General features: G+C 35.3%; 2 protein-coding genes across 4 annotated transcripts; one reads left to right on the forward strand and one right to left on the reverse strand.

Moving 5' to 3' along the window:
• Positions 1-746: 746 nt before the first annotated feature.
• RB195_016842 (uncharacterized protein) lies at positions 747-5,753 on the reverse strand (the record flags this gene model as incomplete). Of its 2 annotated transcripts, none has more annotated exons than XM_064183566.1 (8): positions 747-863; positions 1,040-1,159; positions 1,812-1,938; positions 2,032-2,144; positions 3,301-3,434; positions 4,603-4,675; positions 4,789-4,926; positions 5,682-5,753. In XM_064183566.1, 8 exons carry the CDS (start codon positions 5,751-5,753, stop codon positions 747-749), a joined length of 894 nt encoding a protein of 297 aa, XP_064039446.1. The 2 variants fall into 2 exon arrangements, with proteins under 2 accessions (XP_064039446.1, XP_064039447.1); XM_064183565.1 differs by having other exon boundaries at positions 4,528-4,675; positions 4,777-4,926.
• Positions 5,754-13,130: 7,377 nt separating this feature from the next.
• RB195_016843 (uncharacterized protein) lies at positions 13,131-13,639 on the forward strand (the record flags this gene model as incomplete). 2 transcript variants are annotated; one of them, XM_064183568.1, is made up of 5 exons in its annotated part: positions 13,131-13,182; positions 13,235-13,322; positions 13,354-13,366; positions 13,462-13,545; positions 13,631-13,639. In XM_064183568.1, 5 exons carry the CDS (start codon positions 13,131-13,133, stop codon positions 13,637-13,639), a joined length of 246 nt encoding a protein of 81 aa, XP_064039448.1. The 2 variants fall into 2 exon arrangements, with proteins under 2 accessions (XP_064039448.1, XP_064039449.1); XM_064183567.1 differs by lacking the exons at positions 13,354-13,366; positions 13,631-13,639 and having other exon boundaries at positions 13,462-13,525.
• Between the last annotated feature and the right edge of the window lie 4,053 nt (positions 13,640-17,692).

Raw genomic sequence — 17,692 nt, forward strand, 5'->3', positions numbered from 1 at the left:
ATACTGAAGGTTAACGACTAATTTTACGTTTAAAAAGCGAGAACGATAGAGGCGATACCATTAAATTCTATGAAATTTGTGGATTGGAATCAGCTGAGAACTGACATTAGCACTAACATCCTATTTACTCGAATCTACTAGCTAAATTTTTGTGATAACGTAAAGAAAAATAAGAAAGAAAGAAAAACAAAGAAAGAGAAAGAGAAAGGCATTTATTTTTACAGAGTTTAAATGTGATTTGTATGAATTAGTCAAATTAGTTTCATAAATTTGTAGACCACGGAGTAATTAGACTACGTATCTTAAGAAAAAAATTATTTACACTATCCTTGATCTCCAAAAAAAATCACATATGCTTAAAATTTGTCATTGTAGAGTAAAGTAAGTAAGTAAGTATAGTATCTGCAGCTCCTGCACCATCTGAAAAACTAAAAATATCCCACTGCATGCTCGTTTGGGATGAATTCTAGAATTTCAACGGCTTAGGATGCCGTGATTTGCATGGATCTGAGAATTGTGGCATTTTAGACCTGGAAACCTCTCCATACGTCTTTGTAGACATATTTTTATCCATAAATCAGCTTATACGAAAATTTTTATTCATGATCATCTTTGGCAATTCTCAGGGAATTCCCAGAAAGCACTGTTACATCCAAATATTACTGGATCTCTACAGAATTTTGAGAGAAAAACAAACATTTTTTTCAAACAAAAAAAAAAGTATTTGGAGAATTATCTTTACACTGTTAGTAGTCTCTTTCAGGAAAACTCTTCGGAAGAAGTCTACGATATGGTCGGACAAGGTTGCTGCAATTCAACGACGACAACCAAGAAGGATCGTGGCGGTTTTTGTGATAGATCACCTAAAAAATTAATCGATTAGTTGCGTAGATCACCCAAATAAACAGCACATTTGTCATTTTTTCGATACGGTCCCTTTTATTTCAGCATTTACAGCTACTCTTTCCTGTTTCACCTACATTCACTTCTTTTGAACACTTCTTACAATTGATTTTTTTTTTTTGAAAAAAAAGCCTACGTGGGCTAAATTTGAGTAGTGGCTCCTGTTTAACGCGTGGTCTACTTGATTCCGAAACGTCCTGTTAAACACAAGCTCGTGCACACATTCGATGGCACCGTAGTCAAAATCTGGCATCATCTGAGAATACGATCCTTAAACACATTTATAGTCCAAAAATTGAATAATTTTAATAAAATAAATAAAACAGCTGAAAATTCAATCCATTATCTATATTCCGCATCCTGTTGTCGAAAAAAAGAAGACAGTCCTTTTTTATTGAATATTCACAAATAATCATTAATTTATTTGTCTGCAATTTTTTATACGCAGTTTTGTCCATAGTTTCAGTTGTGTGATAGCTTTGCAGTTTTTTTGGAAAGCGAAATATCGTGGACTGTTTGTTTTTTTTGTAAAAAAAAAGAAAAAAAAACGCGAGGAGAACGATTTTCGCTTCATATCGATCAACTCGAGCTGTTTCTAGTTCCAAAAATAATTTGAGTCACTGGGCAAAACTTCACTTCAAGAATAAGGTCACGAATAAAAATTGAAAAGATGCATCGTTTCGCCTCCACCTTCTAAGCTGATGAAATCTTGGTTCGTTCGTAGTTTGTAGACAAATGGTTGAAGCATCAAAATTGACCATTAAACTGAGAATTTTCGAGAATGCAAAAAAAAAATCTGCTGGTTAAAGGAAATGTTAGGGAATGGAGTTCTCCCAACGCAGATCTCCAAAGAGCCACATATTCTCTAGTTTTCCATTGAAAAAAAGCACAAAAAAAAAACTGCTCACTTTATTCACCAAAATGTGTGGAGTCCGTGAAAGTTCTGGAATATGTTCCACGCCCATAATACAAATATCGTGACGAACATGGCCACTCAAACAGTCATTTGGAGAACCCATGATCCAGTGTGTTAGCCTAGAATACTTCCTTATTCTAGGGAAAATCTCATACGATCTCAGGATAATTTATCTGAAGGCCGATTTTTCGATGATAACTCAATGGATTTACCTGGTAATGGTGCCTGCTGAACCTGTTTGAGAGCATTCGTAGGAGAAACGACCAGGCATGTCAAATTCATCGGTTATTTGTAACGATTGGATTAACAGCTCGTCAGAGAAAGGCTAAAGGGTTAAGGATTAGGTCTAGGAAAAAGAATTTAGTGTATGAATACATCTAACTCAGAAATTCTTCCTCAAAAAAATATCAATGGAGAGAAATCTCTTGGAAAACCTTAAATACATGAATACGAGGAATGTGGGCGAGGGATGAAGGCCGGCCGTTAGTCAATGATAGTAACGAAAATCGACATCAGAGATCATTGCTTGCGGATTCCGGACTTAAATTTTGAGGTACATTTGCAAAAGAAGCGAAAACCACTGAGATAACTCAAGTGAATCAAAGAGGAAAGTCGTTTCCGGAGCAGCATACCATTTATACGTAGTTTTCGTGGTGTTTATTTGAAAAACGCGTTTCACATTTCAAAAAGAATCCGAATCCGAGGATCTCTGTGATCTCTCATATGCCACGGCCGCCTTTTCTCCGACCACAGAAGTTTATAATTCTTGTTGGGTGCTACTCTAGCCCCTATTCTGTATTTCCTTACGTAATGTGTCTTATTTCTTTTTTTTCCAGTGTTTTCTCTGTCATTTATAGGTGGAGTTAATTTTTTTGCTCTAAATCCTTAATTCTAGGGGTTTTTTCTTCCTCAGAATTTCTCAACCTTGAGGTTTTTTGCCCTAAATCCAGAATTCGCGGTTTCCGTATGTTCCTCCTCCGATGGGGAGTGTAACTCTTGGATTTATAATTTTATTTTGTCCCATTTGAATTGTTGAAGGAGTGGGGTTGGCAATGAAGGCTAACCTAACCTATTCTCATTAGTTTTATTCACTCATTTCTTTGTTTTATAATTTTATATTTATTTGATTCTGATTTTAATATTGTATTTCTTAGGATTGCTCCCACTTCCCTACTGAAGAGCCTCAAGTGAGGCCAATCTAAAGTGGTTTTTAAGTTTTTTTTTTATGATCCACTCTTTCATTTTAGCCTTTATCTTTTTTTTTGACTCTCTAGGGACAGAGTATCCACTCTTCTGCACTGATTCCTCTTTGATCCGGATGATTTTTCTTCCATAATCTCTTAAATCATGCCAAAATTATTATTTCATTACTGATTTATGACTATCATTCATATTATTATTTCATTCATTATATCATTTCATTTCATTTTCGACTTATTACAACGAAATATTATTTTTAAAAGATAGCTAAGAGGATTCACCTCCTGATTAATATTTTCGATGAGAGTTGTCAGATTAACTCGGTTCACCATCCAATCCACAGCCGCACGTGATAATGAGGCTTGGACTACACCTTTCGCAAATCGTAAAGTCGCATTCTCCTTGGATTTTGAGGCTAAAAAAATATATGATTTGGATTTTTTCACATATAGTTATTTAGCAGAAACCGACAGAAACCTTCTGGAAAAAGATTTAGGGACTTTGCGTCCCATCTCCTCCGGTGCCGGATCCGTAAATCGAGCGGTGCGCGTACAATCTCTACATCGTTGGCGCCGCTCAATAATCGATAGATCTCCACAATCTCGTACACGCTTTTAATAATTACGTCGTAATTCTGTTTTAAAAAAATATCAAAATTATCAGTAAATTTTCGATCGGGGGAAAGAAACACATGTGACTCATGAGGTTGAATTTAGATAGCCTTGCGATTTATTTTTGTAATCTATTTTGGAATAATATTCTTCCGGCTCAGTGACAACCAGGGGATTGAGGGAGAATATGAGGAAATGCGCAATCATGTATGTACCGCTCTTTTTATATCCGTGCACCAACAGGAGAAAAAAACATGAAAAACTAGCAGAAAAAGAAGAAGGAATTAAAAAATAGTGGCCCTGATATCAATACCACTCACCCTTTCTTTTTTGATGGTTGTATGCGAGAGAATAAATCAAAAATAATTCTCCGGTCCTATGTTTCACTAAAATTAAGACTTACGCTGTTGTTAATGTGTTAAACAATGCAAAATACGTATTACTGCTGGTCACATGATCGTGTGAAAATCTTAATTCCACTTAAGACAAGAATTTTTCGTTGTCCTCACTTGTTAAAGAACTTTAACTCCAAACAATGTGGGTATATCAGACTGTTTTTGTCGTTTACAAACACCTCTCGAAGGGATAGTCGGTGGATTTATTCCCTAGATGTGATCAGCAATGAAAATATTTTTCCTGCCCGCCTATTTCACATTCAAAAAAGGGGAGATTAGGAGAGAAATGTTTTTCTTTTCCTCACCTGAAGAAGTAGGACGTAGTTCCAACCTTGCTTTTTAATCAAAAACTTCAAACACTCGAAATGAGCCTTATTCATCGATCTTCCCCAGCTGTCTATGTTGAATTCTTCTGGAATTTTCTTCTATTCAATTTTTATATGTGCTTGGAATAATTGCGTATGAGCAAATTCAATCGATAAATATCTAATATTGTTGTCACCTGAAACTACGTACACGTTTCGAAGGCAAACCGGCAATTGACGGATTTTTATCCGAAAATTTGGCGATGATTTACTGTCGAGAGTGTAACAAAAATGATTTTGCCAGTGATAATTCGATCTGAGCTCCTCTTCGATAAACTCATAGTCCTAAAGGTAAGAAAAACTTTAATAAAAAACAGTATCCATCCTGGATCTTTCCAGACTTATTAAATAATTTTTTATACGTTTCAAACGGGACCCTTCCCTACTTTATATACAACCCTTGCATGTGCCACTCCATGCTCGATCTTTTCCATTGGATACTTCGGTAGAATTCTGTCTCGAACTTCTTCGCAGCTATAACCCATCTTTCTGGATACGAAGACAGGTCGATTTTGCGCGATTCGCTCCATATAACTCTTAAACAGAAAAAGTTTGCCTGATTTTGAGGAGTTAAAAAATACGCGTCGGTTTAACTCAAAAAATCAGCGACAAGAAGATACACTGAGGTAATCATGCCATGATCTTCATGCTCTGATGTAGACTAGGCGTGTAGATCACAAATTACATTAACGCGGACAATTTTATCGTCTTCTGGATTTAATTGCACGTGTACTGCACTTCAATCACGTTTTTCACTAGCTTTTACTTGGGTGAATTAGAATTAGGATCGCAGCAATCGTCATCCCGAAGAAATAATCTCATATCAAACTTTTTTGGGCTCATTTCTTCCTATATCGATCGACATGTACCTTCCCAATCAAATTTCATCCAACTTTGTCCAGCAAATGGCTAATCGACACCATGGACGCAGTCACTGTTGTCCAGGGGGACCCAGGGAGTTTTATCTGGCGTGGATTGGATGTATAGTTATATAAATTCCATTCCTATCTCAACGGTAGTACTTATTCCCTGAGGTCTTAGTTTTAAAAGATCGTACGATGTGCCCTCAACTCACTAACTTATCTTCAATTCGATCTAACGGAGGCTATGGGCGAGGTTAATCGTTTACTGGCTTGTGTTTGGCGCAAACGATCAATCAACTGAACGACTGCACCGCTGGCGCAGTTTGCTGGGCTGACAGAAAAAGAGATAAGGAGCGTAGCAGGCCCTGGACGTGAACTCTCCAACCCATATGCACTGTTTCTGTGCGCTAGGATACACGCTAGGATACCTTATAATCGCAACCAGGTGCTACACATGGCAGGTAACTCAGCACGTCACCGTTGAGTGCTAGCAATCCCATCCCAAGTACCTGAAATCCATAAAATTAGGGTTTCTGCCTCTGCTTACTGGCTTAGTAGAATGTGCTGTAATTCCATAGGACCAGGATTTTCGCAACGAGATTACTTGACCTCGCTTAGTTCACGGGGGGTTCATCAGGAACTCTAATCATGCTTAATTTCTGGAGACATGCAAAAATTCCGTCGAACTAATGAGACAGGGTAATCTTCAGTGTATGTAAATCTGTGCCATACAGTCTTATCCTTACACATCCTTAACGCTTCCTGGAGCTTAACGAAGCAGCTTCCTCGTCCCTCTCATAAGAACCGATGTCCCGAGCAACTCCTGATCATCGTGATCGAGAAAACGGATACCGATGAACAGGAATTGTCCGGAGAAGAAATAGAATTGTGTTACGGGGAAGGTGGAAGTGTGACCTGGAAGTTTTCTCTAGGGCGAATCGATGAACAGCAATATAAGGGTGACAAAACTGAAAAAAAAATTAATTGATGATGTATTTTGAAAAAAAAATAAGATGTAGGAATTAACAATAAAGAACTCTCAGAAAGGTCATCTAATCCGGAAAACAAGGAAGTCCTACTGATAGCCGTTACTTAAGATTTCACTAAGATCTAAGCAACTAGCATAATAATAAGAGTGTGTGAATAAGAAATAAATCTGATCTGACAAACCTTGTCACCCCTCAAAATGCGTCCACAATCGATGTGAGCTGTTTCTGGACGTTTCTTGTAGAGCACATGTCTCAAAGGATCCTGAAGATACTCCGACAAGATAATTCCAGAACATTCCACAATCGTTTTAGTTCGTTATGAAAACATTTATTTGAGCTTTTTTTAGTCAATTTTTTTTTCAAATTCTAAATTGTTCTTTGAAACTCCTAAAGATAATCCAGGAAGTTAATTAGAAGATTCCACAGTGGCTTTAATTTGTTTTAGGAACATTTACTTGAACCTTTTTAGTCATAATAGTTGTTGTAGAACTTGTTTATTAATTTTTTACTCGAATTACCTGTTAATAACTCACTTTGGTGATTGTAAGCGGAGCTCGAGTTCCTGAAATAATATTTCGGTCATCAAATTTATTTTTTTAACGTTTAAAGGCAAAAAAAAATATTACTAAGTTAAGTAGATTTTTCGAAAACAGCTCTATGGGGACAGAAATGGGAACGTAAATCATTTACAATAATCTTACTAGTATTTAGTACGAAAACTATGCATGAAAAAGGGATAAAAATATAGAAAGTAAAAAATTTGCTACTCAGCACTTTAGTACATACTTTGCTTCCCTTTTGCCCCCGGCGTAAGTTTATCAAAAACTTAAGGTCACCGCCACTGATATTTTCCTACAGATTTTTTTCTTTTTTGACTACATGGATAATATAGGTACAAAAAAAAGAAAAATTTTCCTACTTTCGTCTGAAATTCCGTTGGATCTCCAAATAGTAAGAAAAACAATGGTCGCGGTTGGAAATAATAAGAATTTTATGGTGGAAAAACGAAAATAGCCACATATCCTATTACGAGATGACATGTGAACAAATCTATAAGTAATGACCATAAATAAATGTTGTAATGAAATAAATAATAAATAATAAAATAATAATAAAATAATAAATAAAACAAAATATAAGAATAATAATAAATAAATAATGAAGTGAATATAGAACGAAATATGGAGAGATGATTGGGAGAAAAGGAAAAAATGGATTTTTCTCTAAAGCTCTGAAGGCAAAATATTTCTTTTTATGGAGAAAATTTCTTGAAATTTAATAAGAAACTTCCAGAAATCACTTGAACTACATGTATACTGGTGGACGAGTATTTCGATGGTACAAAGAGACTCTGTATATGAATGACATTTTCACCTCCGCAAATTAAAATGCGTCATTCTTTTAGAGATTTTCGCACTAAGATATGGGAATTTCTTAAGATTTTAATTTCTTTTTTTGAAGTCCTCATATCAAGACAATGTCCCTGATCAGGGACATGAATCAGACATATAGTGAAGTTATCGAAAATATTTGCAAGATATTTTAATCATAGGTGAATTTCTATTCATTTTTTTTCAATTATTTTTTTTTTCTAATGAGTTTTCTTTTTAAAAAAAATCCGTGAGAAAAAACTCTCATAAATTCAGAATTTATCAGAATGTAATAAATTTCATCAAAAAAAGAGAAATTCTGTCAACAAGAAATTTCTTCTCTTATACGGAGACTATCTGATTTCAAATAAAGTCCACTTACGTAGATACTTAGGAAATATTTCAAAAAATACCAACTCTGGTCTTTTCCTGAATAATTCTACAACAATTATCATTAATACTATTTATTAATTATTTTAACTGTATTTATAATTAATTATTATAATTCAATAAGTGACAATAAACCTTTCTTTTATTGCTTTCTCAATAATCTTAACAATACCTAACATTTTTGTAAGATTTTTTTTGCTGATAATATGCTATGATAATAAAAGGCCCTAAAGACACATCCCTTTGCTGACGTTTTTGTTCCTGAAAACGTTAGAAATCCCAGGAAAAGGAAACTTTCATCTTCAAAAGCTCATCCAAATCAACACTTACCGCTATAAAATATAAAAATATAATAAAATATAAAATATAATAAAATAAACTACGCCACCGTCGAAACCACAACTATTGCTTTGAGACTTGGGAGCTGATGTATCCGAGATAAATCCTTTTTTCATTTGAGAAAGGAATGGAACAATTTTCTACGTACTGTAGATGAGTAATTTCTGCACTTTTATCTCGTCTAGATCTAGTCTGCTCTTTAAAAATAAGTCGAACGAATAGAGGGATTGATTTTATCCTTGTAATCAGGCAGTCTGATCGATTTTAACCTCTTTTTTCGCGAACAGATATTTCGCACATCGAATGGTTGTTTGGAAAAATTTCTTGGGGTACGCATAGGCAAAAAAAAGAGGAAGGTAGAAGAAAAAGGAGAGGGAAAAATGGCAAAATGAGAAAAGAGAACAACGAAGCACCCAAGATTGATGCATATGTATGTGATGAAAAGTCTGTGTTTCAGCGTGGAAAGAGAAAGTATTGATTTTTTTTTTCTAGAAGGTAATTTCAGATATTTGTTGAAACTCGTTGAAAAACTAAACCAAACATCTATCGAGAACACGTTCTTCGAACAAGTTTCATAGTGGATTCTCGTCTTGGATGCTATCTTGAACTGTTTTGAATGAAAGCGGTTGCGATTTGTTTTTTTTTTGAAATACACAAATTCGTCCTGCACAAAGATTATTTTTTTCATAAATTAAAATCAATTAAAATTGTTTAAATTACAAAAATTATATATTATAAAGTTGTAGGGTGAAAATTACGAAACCTTCAATTTGTAGAAATTATTTCCCTACTAAGCTAAAATATTTGTCCATGAATTCGTGCTCCAAACGAACTGAAGGCAGTCACATCAGCTGAATGTCGGTCAATTAAATTTAAAGCTTGCGCTGGCGTAATTAGGGCGGATGTTTATGCGAAACGTTGAGTTACGAGTAACTTTTTAAAAGATCAGTAAGAAAAAAGGTAAGGATAAAGTAAGGATAAAGTTTCCGGCGTTAATCGACACGCTTGGGATGCGCCACCACGTTCACTTCATTTCGGAATCGTTTGAGGTTTACGAACGTGTAACTGGCCTGAACAATGAGGCTGCGGAGGCTAGCCGATGTGTCAAGTCAGTGCTTTTATCCTTCCAGACAGGTCTAATACCAATTTATCGACCCCGGAGGGATGAAAGGCTTGGTGATCATCGGGGCGGATTCGAACCTCCGATCGATCGTGCAGGAAGCGGAACCTCTAACCGCTAAACAACACCCGCCCAAGAAAAAGGATAGAGGCTAAAATTGAAAAGGTGGTTCGTTTCGCCTCTACCTAAACAATCCACTTTAGATTAGACTCCTCAGAGGTTCTAAAGTTAATGCTCCCATAAAACCTTATCGTAGCAGAGTTTTACGTAGTTCACCTGAAGAAAAAAAAAACTCATCATACCGTCGCTAAGCCCTACAGAAAGGATTATTTTATCATAACGAGAAAGGGGCCATCTGAGGCCTATGAGATCAACTGAACTGCAAATTCTTTCTTTCTTTTCTTCCCCGGAAGAATCCCTCTATGAGTCCAAGTTTTTCCAAATGTAGTCAAGATAGTTCTAGTTCTAGAAAACTCTTCCCATTCTGATCCCTTCGATAATAAGTTTATAGAATAATGCAACACACACACACACTCGTCGTGACCCATATACCCATTGTTTATTGTTCGCGTTCACAGCACGTCGTCGTCCAGAAGAAAGTACACGGAATAGGGAAACGCAGGCGGTAAGAAGATTTGCTGGTTACTGAGTGAAGTGACTGACCAAACGGCTAATTATCCCGTGTCATGGAAATTTCCGGAAGCGAAGCCGTAGAAAATTCTCTTGAACTTACTTAGGTACCTTACATACATAAGTACAATTCTAGGGGATCTATCAGTGTAGCAAGAAAATCCTTTGAAATTTTTCCGGATTCCGGATAAAGAATGGAGTGTCTGTGGGGGGTCCATCAATCCGCGTAGGATGCGCCCTCACGTTCACTTCAATTCAGAAATGTTTGAGGTGAACGAACGTGTAACTCGCCTATACAGTGATATACAGATACATATTATTTTTTGTGTTACTATTTATTAATTCTATTTTTTATTTATTTTTCTTTGTGTATAAGATATACATCCTTCATACTATTGATTACTATTGATTATTGCTATTACTACTACTAATAAAAATAATTTATCTAAAAATCCCAAAGCTATTAAGTGTTTTTACCCTTCTAGACAACTCTGGTACCAATTTATCGAAATCGGAGGGATGAAAGCGTTGGCTGGCATTAGGCCGGATTCGAACCTCCGATTGATCATGCTGCAGCCATAGCGGAACCTCTACCGACTGCGCTACTCTTCCGGCTTCCTGTATTCTTACCGAGAAATCTATGATTGGGCTAGAAAATCTGGTGTCTTCACACACTTTGTAGAGGATTTTACAGTTACAAAAATTCCCATTACGAGGATTTTACTAGGAACTACCCAATAAATGGTACTCTAGTGCTCCTCCTCTTTTTCCAACACTTCAGAATAACGAAGGATCACGAAATTGCATCTTTCGAAACTTTCCTGCCTTTTTCTTGATAAAATCCGCGCTTCTCCTCCTAAAATGCTTATTTATCGGAATTTTATGAAATTAAATCGAATTCTCTGTCAATGAATCAGGTGGACGGGTAACGGAAAAATCGTAGGATGGATGGTGGGCACGTCAAGACTGCTTCCTACTTTTTTTTCGCGTCTAATGCGTTATTCCTTAAGCCGTAGCCGTTCCTACCGTATAATTGCTGTCATCGCTTCCCTAGCCCTCCGGACCTAACAACCCCAATAAATGCGTTATACGCCACCACTTGGAGCGGAACAAACAAATAAACCACAACACTGGAATTGTTTTGGTCCAAGCGATGGCACATATAAGACGTTCTCGGCTACAAAATCATTCGTTCAAGGGTTTCAAGCTTCTCCCCGTGCGGGCCCCCGACCGGTACTTGAGCGTCCCACACATAGAAAAGTGTGGAACGACGCTAAATGTCACAAACAATCAGAAAACCAGTTATTGTATGAGCAGCATCATATTACTGTGTGTGTGTGTTTGTGTGTGTATACAGCACTGAAAACTGGTGGTAACTTGAATAAACCTTGGAAGATGTATTTGAGCGCTAGACAGCGCTAGAAGAGTGTGGAATGATTTTATTTATTTTATTATTATATTTTATTTTCTATTCTTTTTTCATTTCTTTTTTGTATTTTATTACTTAATTATTTCATTTGTGTATGCGAAGTATGAAAATATATTCATTCATTTTTTTAAGTGGGCTAAATCCATTTTAAGATATTCATTCATTTTTTAAGTAAACTATTTAATTCCTGGGCTTAGAATGTAGGACAAAACTCAACCTGAATACCGTAATTATCCTAGAAAAATATCTTGCTAGAAGTACGATTTCTGTTAGTTCAGACTGCTGTTAATTTCCTTTTCTATTTTATTTTTTTTTGTTTTTTCTATTTTATTATTTATTAATGAACTGAAAATTAGAGAGGTGTATACATATCTTCGCTTTACAAACTAAGTAAGAAGTCACAGGTTATCCCGGACTGTATTTTGTATTTGCCAACAAACACGTCGTTTATTTACTTATTTATATTATTATTTATTTGTCGCTGCATTCTAAAAAGAATGTGGTAGGAATTAATACATTAAAATCAAATCCAGTAAATATATAGTGAAAATATGGAAAAAGAATAAAAAAAAAACGAACAGGTATGAATTTCTTGTACGATTCTCTCCTAAGTTCCCTTAGTGCTTGAACACATTGACACGATTGAAGGAACGGTAAAGAGGATCGGTCCCGGCGAATTCCCCACGTATACCTCCAGGATATTACCTGATTCCAGTGGATATGCCGGCGAAAACACGAACGCTGTACCTCGACGAAATCACACCCCAGTCGTTCATGGAGACGCGGACAACAGTCTTAGTAAATAGTTATAATAAATAGTAAATTACTGGACTTATACTTTCACTAATTGGTTTTATTTACATACTTTGTTTGTTTTTATATTGTTTTATTTCTTTGATTTTATTTGTACTCTGTTAGGTTAGGATTGGCCTTCCTCCGCTACTGAGGAGCCTCAAGGAAGGCTAATCTTAAAATGGATCGCCTAGGTAGAGGCGAAACGATCCATTTTTCAATTTTGTCCTCTATTTTATTTATTTTGCCTTTTTTAGATGCTCTTCTGGTCATAAACATGCTAAAAAAACTATCCAGTTATAAGAAGGAATATTAAGAAAAATGGTGTGAGTTGTAGAAATAATAAATAATAGATAAACAGTAAAGAACAATTTAGTTAAAAATACATGACACTTCCTGTGGTGTTCTAATAGGAGAACTGGAGCGAGTTTTTTTTTTCGAGATATTACCTCTAGTAAGCCTGGAAATCTTATCAAATGAACTCCTTTTTTTCCAAGAGATCAGAAATACAGAAGGAAAGAAGGACGGGGATAACAAAAAAAAACATATAAAAAAAACAAATAAAAAGTTCCAAACTTTTTTGTATAAAAAATAAAAAGTAAAAAATAAATGTATAAGAAAACTCGGAACTTACAGGATAACGATAATCCGCATCTACGGCACGTTTAAAGGCTAGAATATTTCGATTTTAACGAAAATTTTCGTGGACTTTATTTGGAGCGATTAGATGCATCTTTCTCTCATATTTCACCTGAGAGAATTTCTTGCTTCTGGCACGAGAGGTTACAAGTTCACCTCACATCATAAAATTCCACTGGATGGGTCTGATTCTCCAGAATAATTTAACAGCTCGTGAATTTTATCCTAGCGGTAAGTGACCAGAATCAGCTACTCAGGTAGCAGCGAGGGTAAATCTCTTCAGGGCAAGCACTAGCGCTAATAGCTCTGCCGAGGCATCAGCGGAGCGGATGCCCAGAAATCCGCCGGGACTCTCTTTCAAACGCAAATAAGTAAGGATCTCAGAGCTGAGGAGTCATCAAGGTTACCAAAAGAGGTTTTTATTAGTTTATTATTATTTTATTTTTTATGTTTATTATCATTTTTATGTTCATTAGTTTTTTTTATTAGTTTTTATTAGATTTTTTTTAGGATATTAGTGACATCCATTCACATCAGCGAAGAAGATTCCCTCTACGCACCGTGGAAGGCATAAGTGTAGCACCTGGAGTTATAGTTAGTTATAAATGAGTTGTAAATGGGCATACCGCCTCTGAACCCGCTCTACCGGCGTGTAAAGATGGAAATACTATTATTCTAGGTTTGCTAAAAGAGGAATTAGCACGGAAATACGGTAGCAGGGAAAATAAAGAGGTGATCAAGTGGTATATACCATCCCTTATGGAGCGGCATAAAATTTTCAGGCATAAATCTTCAGGAAGTAACATACGTGTTTAGTGAGGAAGAAAGCGGATAGCTTAATTCAAATTTGTCTACAAATTTAATAAATAATGCCTACAAATTAAAAATTTAATAATCAATAATTTTAATTTATTCGTTTTTGTTAATTTGTTACATCTTATTTCCTACAATAACGTGATCTGAGAACAATGGATATGTGAGGAATTAGAAGTGTCAATCAGGGAGGATTTCGTGCGAGAGAATAATTTTTTCAGAACTTACAGTATGCTACAGTATATGAGCAACAGTTCAGCCTTTTTGACATGACAAACAACTCCTTTGTAAGTTATTTGTCCTATTTTTACCATGAATAGCATCCTACATATGTTTCATGAAGAATTATGTGAAAAAATGTGAAATTATGTGAAAATCCACGCGCTATAACCTTTGAAATTTTAAATTCTAGAAACACAACATTTAAACCTCCTTTTTGAACTTTTCCTTACCAGAACGCCGAAAAAATGCAAACGAATTGGTCGTTATGTGACATTCGGCGCCAAACCCTCCCCCCCTTAACGACGCGTGATTCCGAAATGTGCTCGGTTTTGTTTTGCAGACCGACCGTCGACCTTCCACATACATATGTGTTGGGTACGCTTTCAAACGACAAGAAAAACATGGTGTCATGATTCTTTGAAAATATTTCCTTCGTCACATGATCGCATGAGCGTCCGAAAAAAAGTGCACGTACGAACACACACACACGTACAGTAATCCGTTAGTTACATGTATGTACTTTGTACTGTAGTACGGATGTTAGCATGAAGTAAATTACCTATTCTGGAACTCTAAAAGTGTGAGTTAAAAAATTTTTACCTCGAAAAATTTTTCTTTCCTTAAAAATTCCTCTCGAAAATTTGAAAAAAAAAATCATTCGACACTACCAATTTTACACCACGGTAAACTCAGTGAGGATCGCTATTTCTCGGTCTCAGTGAATCTAAAAAAAAATTTTGAAGTGGAGAAAAGTTGTGAGGTATTTCAAGGTGTTAATTGGTTTGATTCATTAAGAAAAATAACGGAAGCAAAAGTATTTCTTCATAATATGGCTCGACTTGCTGAATAAGGATGTAATAAAATGGATATATACGTTCTGAAAGTTACTTTTTCGATGTTTGACAACTTCCAGTTCTATTTGAACTTTTCAGAATTTTATAAATAAGTAATCGACATAATGTTCGTCCTCCGCTGATGGAGAATTTTCCAGAAATTCCACTTAGCACAAATCAAAGCCACATAGCCTGCTTCACGTACATAGTAATGATTCTTTTATTTCAGAACTTTTGCAGGATTTTTTTTTGAATGTAACTCAGTTTGGATAAATTATGGAGGACATACAATCTAAAAACCTTATGAACAGTAAATTAATCGTGAGATATGCTGCTGGTAAGGAGTTTTATAAAAGAACAGCATCCTTCTTCAGGTACGTTAAGAAATCGTTGGATAAGAAATTGAAAAAGAATGCTAAAAGAAATTCTTCCAATAAATTGTTGACCCTTCAAGTTTTTTATCGCTTGCCTCCTAAATAAAAAAAAAACAACATCAAAAACTTCCCTTGGAAGTACCAACACCATCCAATTTATCCAATTTATGGTGTCTACCGGGATGGAGAACCCCTGGGCATGATTTGCGTTGCGTCCATTCCATTCCTGACTCCAACCGTGAATAGCAGTTGATTCCAGGATACGTATGTAGACCAGATACTTCGTTTTCGCAGAATAATCATGGATTGATCTCCTATGGATGTTCCTTTGGATGTGCTTCAATGACGTCGTTTCTGAGACAATTTTATTTTTGGTTAGGGATAAAAAATTAATAGGAGGGAAGGAGATGAGTTTACCGTAGTCTGTGTCAAATTTACATAGCGTCGATGCAGAAATTAAACTATTTTATTTCATTGATCTACGCATGGAAACTATATTTGGAAAGAGGATACGGTTGTATGAAACCTCAAAATTCTTTTGTTATTTTTTAGCGACACCTCGCTGTGACGTTTGTTCTGGAACCAGTCGTTTTGGTCATTTTGGAATTAATATCCGTTATTCTTCAACTATGTACAGATCACCCATCAACGGATTTCTTCGTAACTTGAACATTTTTTTTGCCATCAAGGACTAGAAGAAAAGAATGGAAGAAGAGAACCTAACTGAATTCGACCTTGGCACAGCAGAACGTGGATGTTCAGCCGGATAGAAGAATTTCAAATATGATAAAACACCCAAAAATAATTAATACAAAAAATAATTGGTAGGGATAAGACGATCTATTGAAATTCAAATATAAAAAAATTGTTTCATCGATATAAAGATGGAAGACAAAATTGAAAGGAACGGTACAGTTGAATGGAATCCAGGAAAATGAGAGCGATTTGAATTCGAGTTCTGTTTTGTATGTCAATTCATTATTTATTATATTATTCAGAAAACAAAAATCTAGATTGACGCTCAGTGCGAACATTATAAAAATACAGTAAAAATACAATAAAGATACAACAATATAAACATACAATATAAGAAATAATTAGTTGGGATAGGACGATTTATTAAATTTTAAATAAAAAAATTGATCTATCGATATACAGATGGAAGACAAATTTGAAAGAAAAAGAAAGGTACTATCCTATATTCCGAAGAGGAAAAAATCTAGACAGAAGGAAATATGTAAGTCAGATGATTTTATATACGTACAAGACATGATGATGACTAAGGACAGAAAATGATTGAAAACAGAAACAAACAAAAAAAAATTACTAGATATGTTCTCTGATGTTGCACGATATTTTTTCAAAAACGTCATAGTTCAGAAGCGATTAATCAGTCGCTAATAAATCACTTCCATTCACAAAGAAAATATATTATAATTTTTCCTTCAGAAAAAATTAAGCAGTTGAAAATTCTGTCACTCAATCAATTCAATTCAATTCGGCTAGTCCTAGACAGGCTCATGTGTGACTCGAAACACTTTTTTTTTTGTTGTTGGAAATTTCAAACATTTCTTCAGCTGAGTTCAAATACTGTGGGGAGTTTATGATTTTTGTGCTGAAATTATTTAGGTTGTCTAATGTTGAAATGCATATAACATATATAAGTATTGATTCACTTCAGCGACACGATAATATTTATCCTCACTTATTTTCTATTCCCTAATTGAAAACAACTTTTTGCTTTCTCTCCTGCTCTTTTTTTTCTGTATGAAACTCTTAAATATTCATGAAAGAAGCAGTCAGAAGGCGAACCTACGAAGTAGTGGGCGGAGCTTATATTTGAAATAAATTCCTATGTAAAATTATCGCTACAAAACTGCATCTCATATCTATTTTCAGGAATAAACAATGCCGATTCTCACAAAATCCGTGTTCATTCACCGCTGAAACGTCCCGATATCAAGTTTTATCGATGAGATTGAAACCACGAATAGAGCTTCCTTAGTAGATCCAGGAACTGCCCTGTTTTCAGCATTTCAGTTCCCTTTTGCTGTGATTTGCGGTCAGAACGTAATAAAATACTCTCGGAATATACTGTATAATAGAAGTAACACTCAATCCTTACTAAAACCAGTAATAAATGATGTTTTGGTGTGTTCTCGTTGCAGTGGATCATCTCTAGCTGCAAGGTACTCTCTCTCAACTCTTAGCTTCAGGTTTTTACAGTAACCTTACCGTACATCCGTACATAATTCCAGCTTAGTGACATCATAATCGAAATGAAACCTGCTTAGGTTCTTTTCTTCTTGAAGATTGGGGTTAAAGCTAAAAAAGTTAAAGTTAAAGTAAAAAAAAAGCTAAAGTTAAAGTTAAGGCTTATTTTTTGTGTGCAGGTTTTGGTTTTTGTTTTTTTCTAACCATACCGTTGGAGGAATTTTTCCGCAACGTTAGCTAACACAATTTTCTGGCTTAGTCCTTAGCTAAATAAGGAGAACGATC

The sequence above is a fragment of the Necator americanus genome, chromosome II, assembly GCF_031761385.1.
Source record: "Necator americanus strain Aroian chromosome II, whole genome shotgun sequence".
Classification (NCBI taxonomy): Eukaryota; Metazoa; Nematoda; class Chromadorea; order Rhabditida; family Ancylostomatidae; genus Necator; species Necator americanus.